At 37.1% G+C, this 12,771-nt stretch overlaps 1 protein-coding gene across 1 annotated transcript in view; it reads left to right on the top strand.

Moving 5' to 3' along the window:
• The window catches only part of DOCK2 (dedicator of cytokinesis 2), a 133,341-nt gene that overhangs the window by 113,169 nt on the left and 7,401 nt on the right, over positions 1 to 12,771 (top strand). Inside the window, exons 42-47 of the mRNA XM_026035679.1 lie at positions 2,227 to 2,308; positions 4,116 to 4,200; positions 5,156 to 5,242; positions 9,169 to 9,345; positions 10,582 to 10,665; positions 12,283 to 12,420. Of these exons, the coding sequence (XP_025891464.1) occupies positions 2,227 to 2,308; positions 4,116 to 4,200; positions 5,156 to 5,242; positions 9,169 to 9,345; positions 10,582 to 10,665; positions 12,283 to 12,420 (653 nt within the window). The remainder of the gene's footprint in view (positions 1 to 2,226; positions 2,309 to 4,115; positions 4,201 to 5,155; positions 5,243 to 9,168; positions 9,346 to 10,581; positions 10,666 to 12,282; positions 12,421 to 12,771) is intronic.

The following is a 12,771-nucleotide window of genomic DNA, read 5'->3' as shown; positions in this document are numbered from 1 at the left end:
GTATCCTTAACCGTGGCAGGTGACTGAGCAAAGGCTGGCGCTGCAASGCTGCAGAAAGGGCTTGTCCAGCAAGGCACACTGACCGAAACGTTGCAGCATCAATTAAATTCTTAATCAGCACATGGTGTGGTGAGCTGTGAATACTCAACTATTGTCTTTCAATGACTTGCCACTTCAGGCTTGGAAATGTCATTTATACCTTTACATCTCCTAATGTTTTACTTTCTATTAATTTGTTAATAATTTATTTTGTATTAATTTGATTTGAATTTGCTAAAAAACTAAATTCAGCTAATTAGAAGAGAAGCTTTTTTTGCTCTTAATCTGCTTTTCTCCCTCCTGTCTCTGAAGGCTTTAGGAAAAGGTACGTTTCAGCACACAGACGTTTTGAAAGCTTTGCAGCCTGCTGCTTCTTTGAGTTTCATTTTAAGAAATGCTTKTAATAGATGTTCTTTAGTTGTGCATAACAACTGTCCTCAAAAACTGCAAATGACAAAGCATGGAGCAGCTTGCTGTAATTATTTGCAAGTAAATCTTCTACACGTTTGCCCGATAGCAGCTCTGAATCAGGATGTACCCAGTCACTGGGCTGTTTCATGTCAAATGCTCCGAAAGCTTTCCCTTCTCAAGCAATCTTCATGCATCAAGGCAGCCGGTGGCACAGCAGTAATGCTTCAGAACAAGGTAGCTTCAAATGTATCTCTTCACCCCAAATGCACCAAAAATACTTGCTTTAATACTTGAACTGCCTTTCTGCTCTTTTATTTTTTGGATTGTTTGTTTTTACAAATAAGATTCCAAGTATGATTTTCACTCATGTTGTCATAGGAACTTTTTTTTAAAAATCTCTTGACAAACAAAACCGATGAGCAGTAATCAGAGCGCTGTTTTTCTATGAAAGTGCATTAGATTACAGTTTCTTAAACTGACAGATCTGAAAGCGCTTAGTTGTGTCCATCACTCATGTGCTGAAAGGGATGAAAGCCTGTTCAGGTGGCAGTTTAAGCTGCAATTTAGCTTGCGTGCCCTGCTCCTCTTCTAGGGCTTCCTCSTGGAAGTGTTTGCTGTTGTTTCTTCCGCAATTCTAAGCTGGCCAGTTTCTTCAGTCTTCAGTGCAGTTCATGTATGTTTTAGCTTTTAATTAAGTGTTTTCAAGTTCCRGAAACAGTGATGAGCGTTTGAATTGACTATTTTTAAAGCAGCAGATTGTCTGTTACCTCTTGTTGTCTTTYGTGTCTTCATATTCAGTTCAGATCTTCCCTGAGCTTTGTTCTGGTAGCTCAGCTGCTCCGGTATCACCTGTCTTTCCTGGCACCAAAAGCTTGCCTTATGTCACAAAAATTTTCCTAGGAGAATCCATCCAAGCCACCACTCGCCACTTTTTAGAGAGCACTAAATGATTTTTGCTTAGGAATATTATAGTGGTTGATGCATGTGACATTTTTCCTTGTGTTCTGATCTAAATCTGAACTTCCCTGGCAGAGCAGATATGAAATAACCAAAGCATCAGATGTTCATTTGTTGATTTTCCATAATAATCACATGAAACATTTCACATGCTCTCTTGAGTCTATTCTGATCGAACCTCCTGGCGTAGCAGTGGAAATACTGCTTCCTTTCTTCACTTTTGTGAAGCCTTGCCCAAAATAGCACATTAAGTTTGAGAGTGAGGCATTCAGGAGCTTGTTTTAAATCTTAGCTTACGCACTTAAGAAATAGCAATGCGATCTCACTTGTGGGCATGATATTGAAATRCAATATGTGTAGAAATACAGTATGTAAGAATGACTTATTTACGAATATAATCAAGAGTAAAAATAACACTTGCTTAGACAATCTGGCAGTAGAAGGGCTGCTTAATTACAGATGGCAAAGATGAAATGCTGAACATTACACTATGTGTGACTCAAAGCTGAACAGTCAAAGCATTAACATCAGACGCTGCTGATGTTTTTGCAAGTTGACTTTGCTTTAAAATTTAATGATTGATTCAGCGTGATAAGTTAAGCTACAGATATGTAGTCTCAACAAGTAGTAAAAATATTCAAGTAATTGATACTACATTTTACACCTTTTAAAATTAATGTTAACATGGTTACTACTGGCAGATTTTATCTACAGATTGTTCTGGGTAGATGCCTCCTTCCCTCTTCCCCCCCTGCTGCCCCAAGCTGCAATGTTTCACACTAGTGGTTATATGTCCTTAACTTTCCATCATGCTTTCAGACATTCAGTGTTTTACAGTGCAGCCAGTCCTGGAGGAGCAACCTAGATTCAAAAATAAGGCAGTACCYGATCAAATTATTAAGTAAGTGAATTTCTGTACAATATAATGAAAATCAGTCTATACAGAGYCATTATTTTATGCGCTCAGGCATTGTCCATTGATTTGCAGACCTTGCATTGTCTCTCTCTACTGGCTTTTGCGTTTCTTGGGCATTGCATAAGAGAACATCTGTCACTTGAACAACAGCACATGATTAGATAAGGGAAGGGGAAAAATCCATGCTTTGGGACTAAACTGGAGGGTTCAGTGCAGCTACTAAGACAGCTGACAGTGGGGATTTAGAGGTGATTGGCAGTATGAGAGTGTATGAGTAGAAGGCTCTTGTTTGACTGAATCTTGTTATGACTCACTTTGCCAAGTGCAAAACGTTTGGTAGCCTGAGTGGTTTCCATTGGTCCTGTACTTATCAGCAGAGACTAGATAATTTCTTCACCGTCCCACAGCTGAATTCAGAGCAGATTTCACCTTTGCAGCCTTCTCAATAGAATCTTTACTGCGATTGCAATTGGGTCACAACAGAAAGATAAGAATCACTCCCCCAAAATAAATGAAGCAGGTATGAGCTCAAGTCTTGTAGTAGAAGATTAAAAATGAACTGAGGTCAAAATTTCAGCTGGAATTCTTTTTAAAACCAGTAACTGAGAAAATAGCTTACAAATCTGGCCTTAAATTGTGTATTTTTATGAGAGTGCTTTATTGGCTCTGTAATTGTTAGCTACATTATTTGATGGTAATGTATTCTACCCAGAAAGTTTCAGATCTCTCAGATGGAGCTAAGTGATCTAACTTTGTATGGCAGGTTTTCTTTTTTCTTTTTTTTTTTTTTTTTTTCTTTTCTTTTCTTTTTTTTTTTTTTCTTTTTTTTTCATTAGTTTCAACTTCTTAGCTTGAGTCGAAAATTATTTTCCTGTGAACTAGCAAATCAGAAGTCCATTTAGCTGTTTAGAGTCTCTAATTTGTTTCTCTGGGCTTATAGAATATGATTTGGTTTTTGTGTAAGGTATTTCTGAAATATTTTCTGGCTCGCTGTAGAATTAGCTTTTACTTGAAATTGCTTTAAGTTGAATTATTCTTTAAAAGTAAAACTTTATGCCAAAAAGAAATACACTTTCTCTGCAGAGTGTAAGCCACTTAAAGAATCAGAGCTATGTGATGTCTGTTCTTTCAAATTAGCTGGTGTTGAAACTGAATGTTTAGGAGTTGAGTGGAAATGTGTGTTTGAGTGATTGAGAATGATACAGTTTGCATGAGACTTTTATATTGATACTCCCTCTGTAAATGTTTATATACATTTATTTACACATCAAAATAAGTTGTCCTTTATGGCTTCATATATTTAGTTTATTGAACAGCTGTTGTTCTGCATTGTAAGCAAATTCAAAGCAATTCTGCTTAAATTAAACTGGAGTGGGCAGTAGATAAAAATGACATAGTTGAGTCTCAATGAATGTATCCTCTAAGTCAAATACTTTTGACAAAATGTATTCCTTTTGTGTGTCATTATAAGCAGGTAAGCAGTACAGGTGTCACAGCACATGGGATAGCAAAAATATTTACTGCAGATTCTTCTCTAAGTTCTAACATTAATCTGGAAATTCTGTACCTGGAAGTTACACCCAGTGACAAGATACAGCATACCCTCCACTAAAATACTGGATGGGCCATGATTTATAGATAAGTTGTATTCTGAGTTGGTAGTAAGGTGTTTTCTCTTGAGCAGTTAATTTTCTTTTAATTAGAAATACTGAGTTGACACATTTCACTAGAATAATGGGTTCCAGAAATTTCTGAGTTCTATTTTTTAATGCATTTTTCTTAAATCTATCAGTTTTTATAAGTCCAACAATGTGCAGCGCTTCCACTATTCAAGACCAGTCAGAAAAGGATCTGTTGACCCTGAAAATGAATTTGCTGTAAGTAAATCAATGACAGGGTGATATTCTTCGGTTCAACATTAAAGTTGCTGTGATTGGTTTTTAATCTAAATCTCTTCTTGGTTCCTGTCAGATTATTACAGAAGATTTGATTTTAAGATCTGTTTCAAAAATGAATTCACTGTTTTGCATTCCCCAAAATATGTTATTCAATGATGTATCGTTGTTTCTGTTTTAGGTAAATGTTATGTAATAATCATGTAAAAAGATGTATAAAGAAATGAGACTTTCTCGTGCAAATTATCATTGTCAAGATGTCCTCTAAATATATAACAGAAGTATAGTCACTTGTAGTTTACACCTGAAGCTGTGAGGTTGGCAGTAAGAGGTGTGTGTCAGCTGCCTTCATTAGTTCTGTGAGATCTTGACATGCTGGAGTACTGTCTGCCACCCTCATTCTCTTGTATAATGGTATAACGGTGAAATGGTCTTGATTATTTAAATATCCTAGGAAATCTGCACTGCCGTGTTTTATTTTTCAGTGTCATGCATAGCAACATGAGTTTCTATATTGTACTTTTGGGAATACTCCAGGGAAAAAGCTATTTATTCCAAGGCTGTACAAATCACATCAGTTACATGTGTGGTCTTGAAGGAGAAAGTATAATCTGGGTGGAGAATGAGAGAGTGGCTGAATCGGGTAGTCATTCAACCTGTAATGGCAAAGTTAATAGAAGATACTAAAGATATAAGTAGTTTTACGTTTTTCTTTTGCTTTGTGTTAGCTTAGTGCCTAAAGATGACCTAATTTGAAATCAGGATAGTAATTTGTGCCAGTTGTCATGCTGGCTTAATTTTTGCAGTCTTTTTTATGCAAAAATAAATGTGCATATATTTCCCATTTAAATTTTTGTAACTCTGAAATCTCAGAAGACAAAAAATATTGAAATTAAACCCTTAAGTCACTTTCTCTTCCTGCTTTATTTTTTAATAGTCTATGTGGATTGAGAGAACATCATTTGTTACGGCATACAAACTTCCAGGAATTTTACGATGGTTTGAGGTTGTCTCCATGTCTCAGGTGTGTATTAAAATGCGAAGTACCCATAAGACATATATGTGAAATGTCATATACAAATAGTTTGTAAACTTATTATGCAAGACAAGCTTTTGCTATTTCCTTATTTTTATACTTATAAAATTTCTATTGTTTATGGCTTCAGGGGAGGGATATTTTACTGCTGGAATGATTGAATATTGATCAGTGTATCATGTATCTTACCTCTTGAACTGGAGCTTTAGGACCAAGTCCTTTGAGAACTGAAAAAAAGTCTGTGTCTGTAGAGTTGAAAGCTTTCCGTATGCATGATTTTTTATAGAACCTTAAATAGTTTCTTGTCCTTTTCTACATCTTAGAATTTATACAAGAGATTAGTTCTTTGACATATTTTCTTCTTTGCTGTGTTTTCGGTCATAAAAAAGGACGTACCTGTACTGTGTTTATACCTATACACTGATAGCAGTAAGAAACATGTCTATTTACAGCATCTTCTGTGAACTCATTTGGCAAATGCTATGCCATGTTTTAAACCCCCAGCATTTCACAAACGGAAATGACTTTAGCCTGACTCTGTAGTTATAAACCTTGTTTGAAACATACTAAACAAATGCTTAAAAAAAGAATGCCTAAAATGATAAATGTCTTTCAGAAGTCCAGAACTTGCCAAATACTGTGTTGTTGATATGTTGCTCACCAAAGATGTAATAGTTCTTAATACAGCATAAATAATTTTGCAATTGCATAGATTGTGACACTTTCTACCATATGTCCACAGTGTAAAAGTAGTAATAAAACAGTTTTTTTGTTTATTTTTTGACATAGTTATACTCTTATTTATCCTAAGGTAGTTCCTGTAACGCTGGCTTGATTGAAAACTTTATAAGAGGATTCCCTTGGGATAAAATGCAAGTGGTAGTTCTCAGGGACTCCCCTACCAGTGTCTCATGAAAGCTTGCAGGGTGTTTTTTATAAATATTAAAGTGTGCTTATGCCAACAAAAACTTGTAACTTAATTTGAGACTTATTTTTTCTACTCAGTTCTTCTGTTTACTCTTGGGAATGGATGAAAGCAACCTCAAAATTAGTTGCGTTCTTTACTAGTTTATTTATAAAATAGAAGGAGAGATGCAAAGCAGAAGGAAGTAAATAATGGTTTGGCTGTTTTTCTGAAATATATTGAGGCTAAATCTGAAGTCTTGCATTAGTTTCAGCATGTATCATGTTTTTCTTATTTTTCTGTCCATTCCGATTCSTGGACTCTTCTTATCCCTCTTGTAAGTCCTGTGAGTAGTTGGGATTTAGGCGATAGTAGCTCTGGCAGCCACACCAGCTTAGGCTGGCACAGGACTGGCGTGTATTTACATGCACTCACAGAAAGGTATCTAACAAGTAACTGGCATGAAATCTAAAAAGTACAGTTGGAAAAAGGTTTTCTGTCCTGTTACCCTTTTCTGATTGATCCAGTGAAAATGCCATTTTGCAGTATTAAAATAAAATAAGGCAAAAAGTCTAACTTCCAAGACCGGAGGCTCCTGTACCTCAATTAGTAGGAGAGAGAGATTATTTTCCCTTAGAATTCATGGAAAACTTACTCAGTGTCAGGTAAATACCCTGAAGCTTCCTAGTGGAACTAACCTGTTTAATTAAAAGAAGCCTTTGCAACAACAAATAAATATTGTTTATAGAGAACACTTGTGCTTCACCAAGGTTTAGAATGAAAATCATGTCTGGCTTCATTGTGTTTTTCTGCAGTAGCTGAAGTGATAATATAATTTAATTTTATTTTGCCCTGCAACTCCTCTTTGCATAAAACTATTTTACCTGCGATAATATTGTTTGGCTTACATCAACAAATTAACTATCATTTTCTTTTTCTCCTAATTGTCGTGTTTTCTCTGTACTGCATCCCCTGTTTTCAATGTAGTTTGTGTCAACATCCGTATGAAGTGATTAACTCTGATAGAATCTTCCTTTCCCGCTCAGATCTTTAGAATTCCCTGTGAGCTCTGTGCCTTTGTCTCATGCTTCCCATTCAACTGCTCTTCAATCTGTTATTTTTTCAACAGAAGATATCTCAGTAATGTTTTTCCAGTTCATTTTTTCTCTTTTTTCTCTTCTTTGTTCTCTTCCTCTCATCGTTGAGCATGACCTCATTTGATGGAGAACCTTCCTCAGTCTATCAAAGCTGTCGTCTGTCTACATGGTTTGGTTTACAGTGTTACATATGCAACACCAATCTCTTGAGCTTACAAGCTTAAGTCAGCCACTAAGCAGACTAAGGTTGAGCATTTCCCCCGCACATTCTGCCATGTTCTAACTCCTGAGAACAGAGAAGGGCTTATCCGTGCCGCTGAGGAGCGAGGAAGTCTTCTCCCAATCACGGTGCAGGATGTGCATGGACAGCTTCTCCACCAAAGCCTGAAGTGCACAGTTGAACACGCTGTCTCTATGTAACCACAAGTTGTTAAAAGAGCAAGGATATCTGTATTGGGTTCTTTTGCACTTGCTTTAAAATAAAAAGTTGTCTAATTCCTTATCCTCACAGCACAGTGATGCAACAGTGCCAGGAGGAGAACATCGTGCAGCATCATCTCTTACACGTTTCTTGTCAGCCAGCCTTCTCTTCCCCCAGTCCCTTGCTAGTGTATTTAGCAAAGATACTTGGTGTGTCCTGGTGCTCCTTCACCTTTCTTTTGTTGTTGGTGGTGGTTGTTTGTTGCTGTTTTGTAATTAGAACACTGTCAGGGGGTCCATCCCTTTTGTCATGCAAGTAGTGCTGCCCTGTTACCAAGCCTGAGAGAATATAGAGAACAGAACATGCTGCTGGCAATAAATATGATTCAGAAAAGCTCAGCTCTTCTCATTTTCTTTTCTATTTTTGACAGAAGCCAAATTACTCCTGAATGAATGGAGACAAGAGCTTGCTCTAAAAGACCTGACAGTTTCAGTAGCTGCAGTGTAGAGAAATGTATTGTGCTTTAATCTAGAAAGGGAGTATTAATGAGAGTATCAACAAATGGTGGAGTCAGCATCTCTGATACGGTGTGATGGTTTATGACTATATTAGCTGTTCCATTCTTCAAAGCTGTAAGCAGGCATTTCAAATCTCTTCTGCTAGACAAGAAGCTATTAAAGATTTTTCTTATATTTTTGTTTACTTTTTTTTTGAACTAGAGGACAGCTGCATGAAATGGGTTTTGTCCATTTACTGTTGGCAAAATGTAAATCCTTTCTCTGTCTTTGCGTATTCAGCCTTTCTGAGTGTGGACACAGGGTGATATTTAAGGCATTGTTCAGGCGCGCCCCTAAGGATTATGGTGGTTTGCACAATTGTTATTCCCTACCTCCTGTTTCCAGGTCTGTCAGTGGGATCATTGGGAAATGTTTCAGGGTGTTAGTACCACTAAATATTTCTAGCTTTTATCACCTTCTGATAATCATCTTAAATATTCCAGATTAGCAAAAGCCTGAAGTGACTGCAAGAGTGCAATTTTCAAGTATTTTTTTTAATGCCTGACTCTCAGCACTGGGTCTGGATGTCTGAACCTGACAGTACGTAGGAGTCATCATTCTACAAACCTGGCTAGGTCAGCTTTCCTGTGCACTTGTGCCACATCAGGCATTGAAATAAAGAGAACCGGTCCTCTATTTTTCCTCTCTATGTTGAAATACACTCATATTTACAGCTTGAGAAAAGATGTAAGCAAGAGCAGATGAATATGTTCATCTGTCATATAGATGTTAGAGCAAATAGTTGATAGGTAATCAACAGATGGTTTCCATGTATGATAGATTCCTGGAAAGAAGAGCTAATAGTTTGTTGAAACTATAGAGAAAATGAAATCTTCAATTGCATATACTTCCCTGCACAAACTAAAGTTTGGGAGATGTTAGATAAAGACTAATATAGGCTTTTTGACATTTTCTCATATTTGGTTTGTTTATAGACTACAATTAGTCCTTTAGAGAATGCTATTGAGACTATGTCCATGACAAATGAAAAGATTTTGATGATGATCAACCAGTACCAGAGTGATGAAAACCTTCCTATTAATCCACTCTCCATGCTTCTGAATGGAATTGTTGATCCAGCTGTTATGGGAGGCTTTGCTAAGTATGAGAAGGTAAGAAATTTAACGTAATTGTGAAGATCATCTTCAGAGGTATTATTTCTAATCCTTATGAATGATGCTTCTGTGTTCAGAGTAGCAGTGGCACAGAGGCTGGGGATATGCAAGTCGCATATCTATCAGTTAAAAGACCCTCCTATCCAGCTCATATCTGACACAGTCTTTGACAGCAGAAAGCAGCAGAACAGATGCTGGGAATGTACTTGAAGCTCAATATTAATTGCTGTCATGAAAATTTTAATATACATGGGAAATGAGATATACCTTTTGTAATGAAATAGGCTCTTAGGCATTGAAAGGTTTGGTCTGAGGTAAATCAATTTAAGTTTTCCCTATAGCAGGTTTGGAGGATTTTGATGTAGGTTATCTTTTTACATTGTTACCAGCTTTTCTCTGTAAATGAAGCCTCTCTTCAGAGCAATTTTTGTTGTTAAAAAAAGGGATTGCAAATATTAAATGTTCTACCAATACACTGAAAGTGGAATAGCTTGAGGAACTGAAGTATAAAAAGCTTGTCTGCAAGGCAGCCTCGTTAAAAATTTGTTTGTGTGGGAAGAAATATTAAAAACTTCTTTGCATCTTATTTATTAAAGATGATGATGCAAGTGAATGTTACCCTCCCAGCTGTAGAGGCCTGTTACTTCTGCCCGCCGTGCTCGGGAGGCTCAGAGTGCTGGGTGCTCTGCGCGTGTGCTGGACACGTGGCATGGATGTATGCGGAGGGCACCACGTGTTCTGGTGGGGTATGGCTTATGCTAGGCTTATCATAATTATTTGTTTAGACACTTGGCAGTAATGGATAAATAACCAAATTTGAATTATGTACGTAGGGGAAAAAAAAACTTTGGGCAGAAAAGGGCCATCAATATGCCTTCAGTATCTGATTCCTTCTATAGCATGCTGGCTAATGTTAGGTTATTACTTAAAATGATAATTAATGTAAGTGTTGGTACTGCAAATATGTGTGCACTTTATTGTTCAATGCTAATTGAAAAAAACGAAACAGTAAGGAGGTCAAGCTCATAAATGTGAGACAAACACTGAACATGTCTTAACAAAACTAAAAAAAGAGTATGTCAGCTGTCAGTTGATAAAATAATGCATTATCACTCAGAGCACCTGGTAGAGGGGCATGCAAATATTTCTCCATTTAATGGCCAGTATTATGGTCACCACTGGTTTCTTTTTATGTTGGAATAAAGGACTGATTTACTTTTATGCCTGTCTCAGGCTTTCTTTACAGATGAATATATCCGAGACCATCCAGAGGATCAAGAAAAGCTGAACAGACTCAAAGATCTAATTGCTTGGCAGGTAACACTTTCTGGCAGTGGTTCTCTGAGGCTTCCTCAAATCTTCCTTTTTTCTGTTTCTTTCTAGCAGGACAGCATAATGTCATTTAGGTGATTGTGTCATTTATATTACCCCCCCTTGGAGTGGGGGAGGAGGAGATAGAGAAGATTCTTCTTAGAAATCTGGTTCTTGCTGTGTTAATGCTGTCCAAGAAAGTTACTTGCAAAAGTGTAGCTGAAAGTATATCACATAAATCTCATAAATCACCATCCTCAAAGATTGCAGTGTAATAAAGTATCTTTATGTGTGTGTGTGTGTGTGTGTGTGTGTGTGTGAGAGAGAGAGAGAGAGAGAGAGAGAGAGAGAGAGAGACAGAAGTACAAAGTTTCTCTGTGTGACCATGAACATTAACACTTAGGCAGCATACAAAAAGGTTTTATTCATCATCTTTCAAGGTAAGATTTGTTTTAACTTAATATTATTCAGCTAATAGAATAACAAAGATGATAACGTAAAAGCAAGGATGTGAAAGGACCTGTAGAGGAGAGAGGKCAGAAAAAAACTATTATGAGAATATGTTCTGCATCATGTGATGTCTTTAATGATTTTTTTTAATTTGGTAAGCAAGCCATTCCTTCTGACAGAAGAGCTCTTAAGAGGTTTGAGTGGCAGCAGTCTGTACAGACCCTTTGCTAATCCTTTTTTATCAGGTGCTCCCTTTAAGGGAGGAGGTGTCCACTTTTTCAGTTATTTAAAAATATGGTCATGTGCCTTTTAGCCAATATACTATATCAGAAATCTTACCTCTTCTGGTTATTTGTCACTTGCCTCAGCCTGAAGGATGAGCTGTAAGAAAAGGAAAGCACAAGGGTAAAATGGAGCAAAGTGCAAACAGTCTTTGTTCGTGACTTGTTTTTGTACTAAAGCATTATTTGGCTGATTTTTTTACTTAGAGATATGGAGATTACAGAGGAAGACAGCTGAATAACACAGGGGAGAAAAGGAGAGGTCATATTCAGCAACCAGGCAGTAGTAGCATGTTAAATTACTGCAGCAGCTGTCTAAGTCATCATGTCCTTAAGCTCCCAGTAAACTGATTTAATCCTTCCACAGTAACTGAATCCTGCATTTTTAAAGTAAAATTAAGAGTTTGAAACCACTTGTCTGTAGCCCAGTTGGATATTTTTCATCCCTGTCTTTCCAGTGAGTTATGGCAGGCACCTTCATTAGCAGATGGATTAGTCCAGCACTATGTTTTAGAGACAGGCAATTTTTTGCAAACTCTCAAGTGGTGTTTTAATCTCATAAGGGATTAACGTTTGGATAGATAGGAGCAACAAAACAGTTACTTTGAGGCACCCACACATCTCCACAATTTTCCTGAGGAAGCCCACTTTTCAAGAGCCCTTCCCAAATTTGTAGTAAGATGCTTCTCTGCAATTAAAAGCTCCCGTGGAGCAGTGAGACCAGCTGACAAATCTGTCCAGCGGGCACAGTGTTGCAGTTGACTTGGCAGATATTCCAAATGGTGCTAGAGGGGTTGTCAGACCCAGTTTGATATTCTCACTTAGTTTTCTTTTTCTTTTTCTTTTTTCTTTTCTTTTTTTTTTTTTTCCTCCCCCTTTTGGTCCATTCAAGATACCTTTCCTCGGGGCTGGAATTAAAATTCATGAAAGAAGAGTTTCTGATAACCTTCGTCCTTTCCACGACCGAATGGAGGAATGTTTCAAGCACTTAAAAGTTAAAGTGGAAAAACAATACGGAACCAGAGAATTGGTATCGTTCCCCTTTTACCTTCTTTCTCCTACATTTTGTTTACTAGTGTTCTTCTGTGAACAAAAGCACAACTTTTGTTACTTGTGGGTGTTTTTGTGATCTGGAGGTAGTGAAATTTATGTTTTACCACCAAAGAGTAAATTAGGTCTCTTAATTAGTAAGTGTTCTGGAAGGTCTGGAATACTTCACTATCTCTATTAAAATCGAAATTCATTTCCATGTTAGAATAAGGAAAAAGAAATTCTCATGTTTATCTTCTTTGAAATTGTTTTCAGTTTTTTAGAGGTGTGATCAGCAATGGATGTCCACAACTTCCTGTGCTCTAGAAATTTCAAACTGTGCTCCAAAGCA

The sequence above is a fragment of the Nothoprocta perdicaria genome, unplaced genomic scaffold (assembly GCF_003342845.1).
Source record: "Nothoprocta perdicaria isolate Ctin4 unplaced genomic scaffold, notPer1 scaffold_165, whole genome shotgun sequence".
Taxonomy (NCBI): Eukaryota; Metazoa; Chordata; class Aves; order Tinamiformes; family Tinamidae; genus Nothoprocta; species Nothoprocta perdicaria.
Note: the sequence above shows the minus strand (reverse complement) of the source record. Positions and strands in the feature narration are given on the sequence as shown.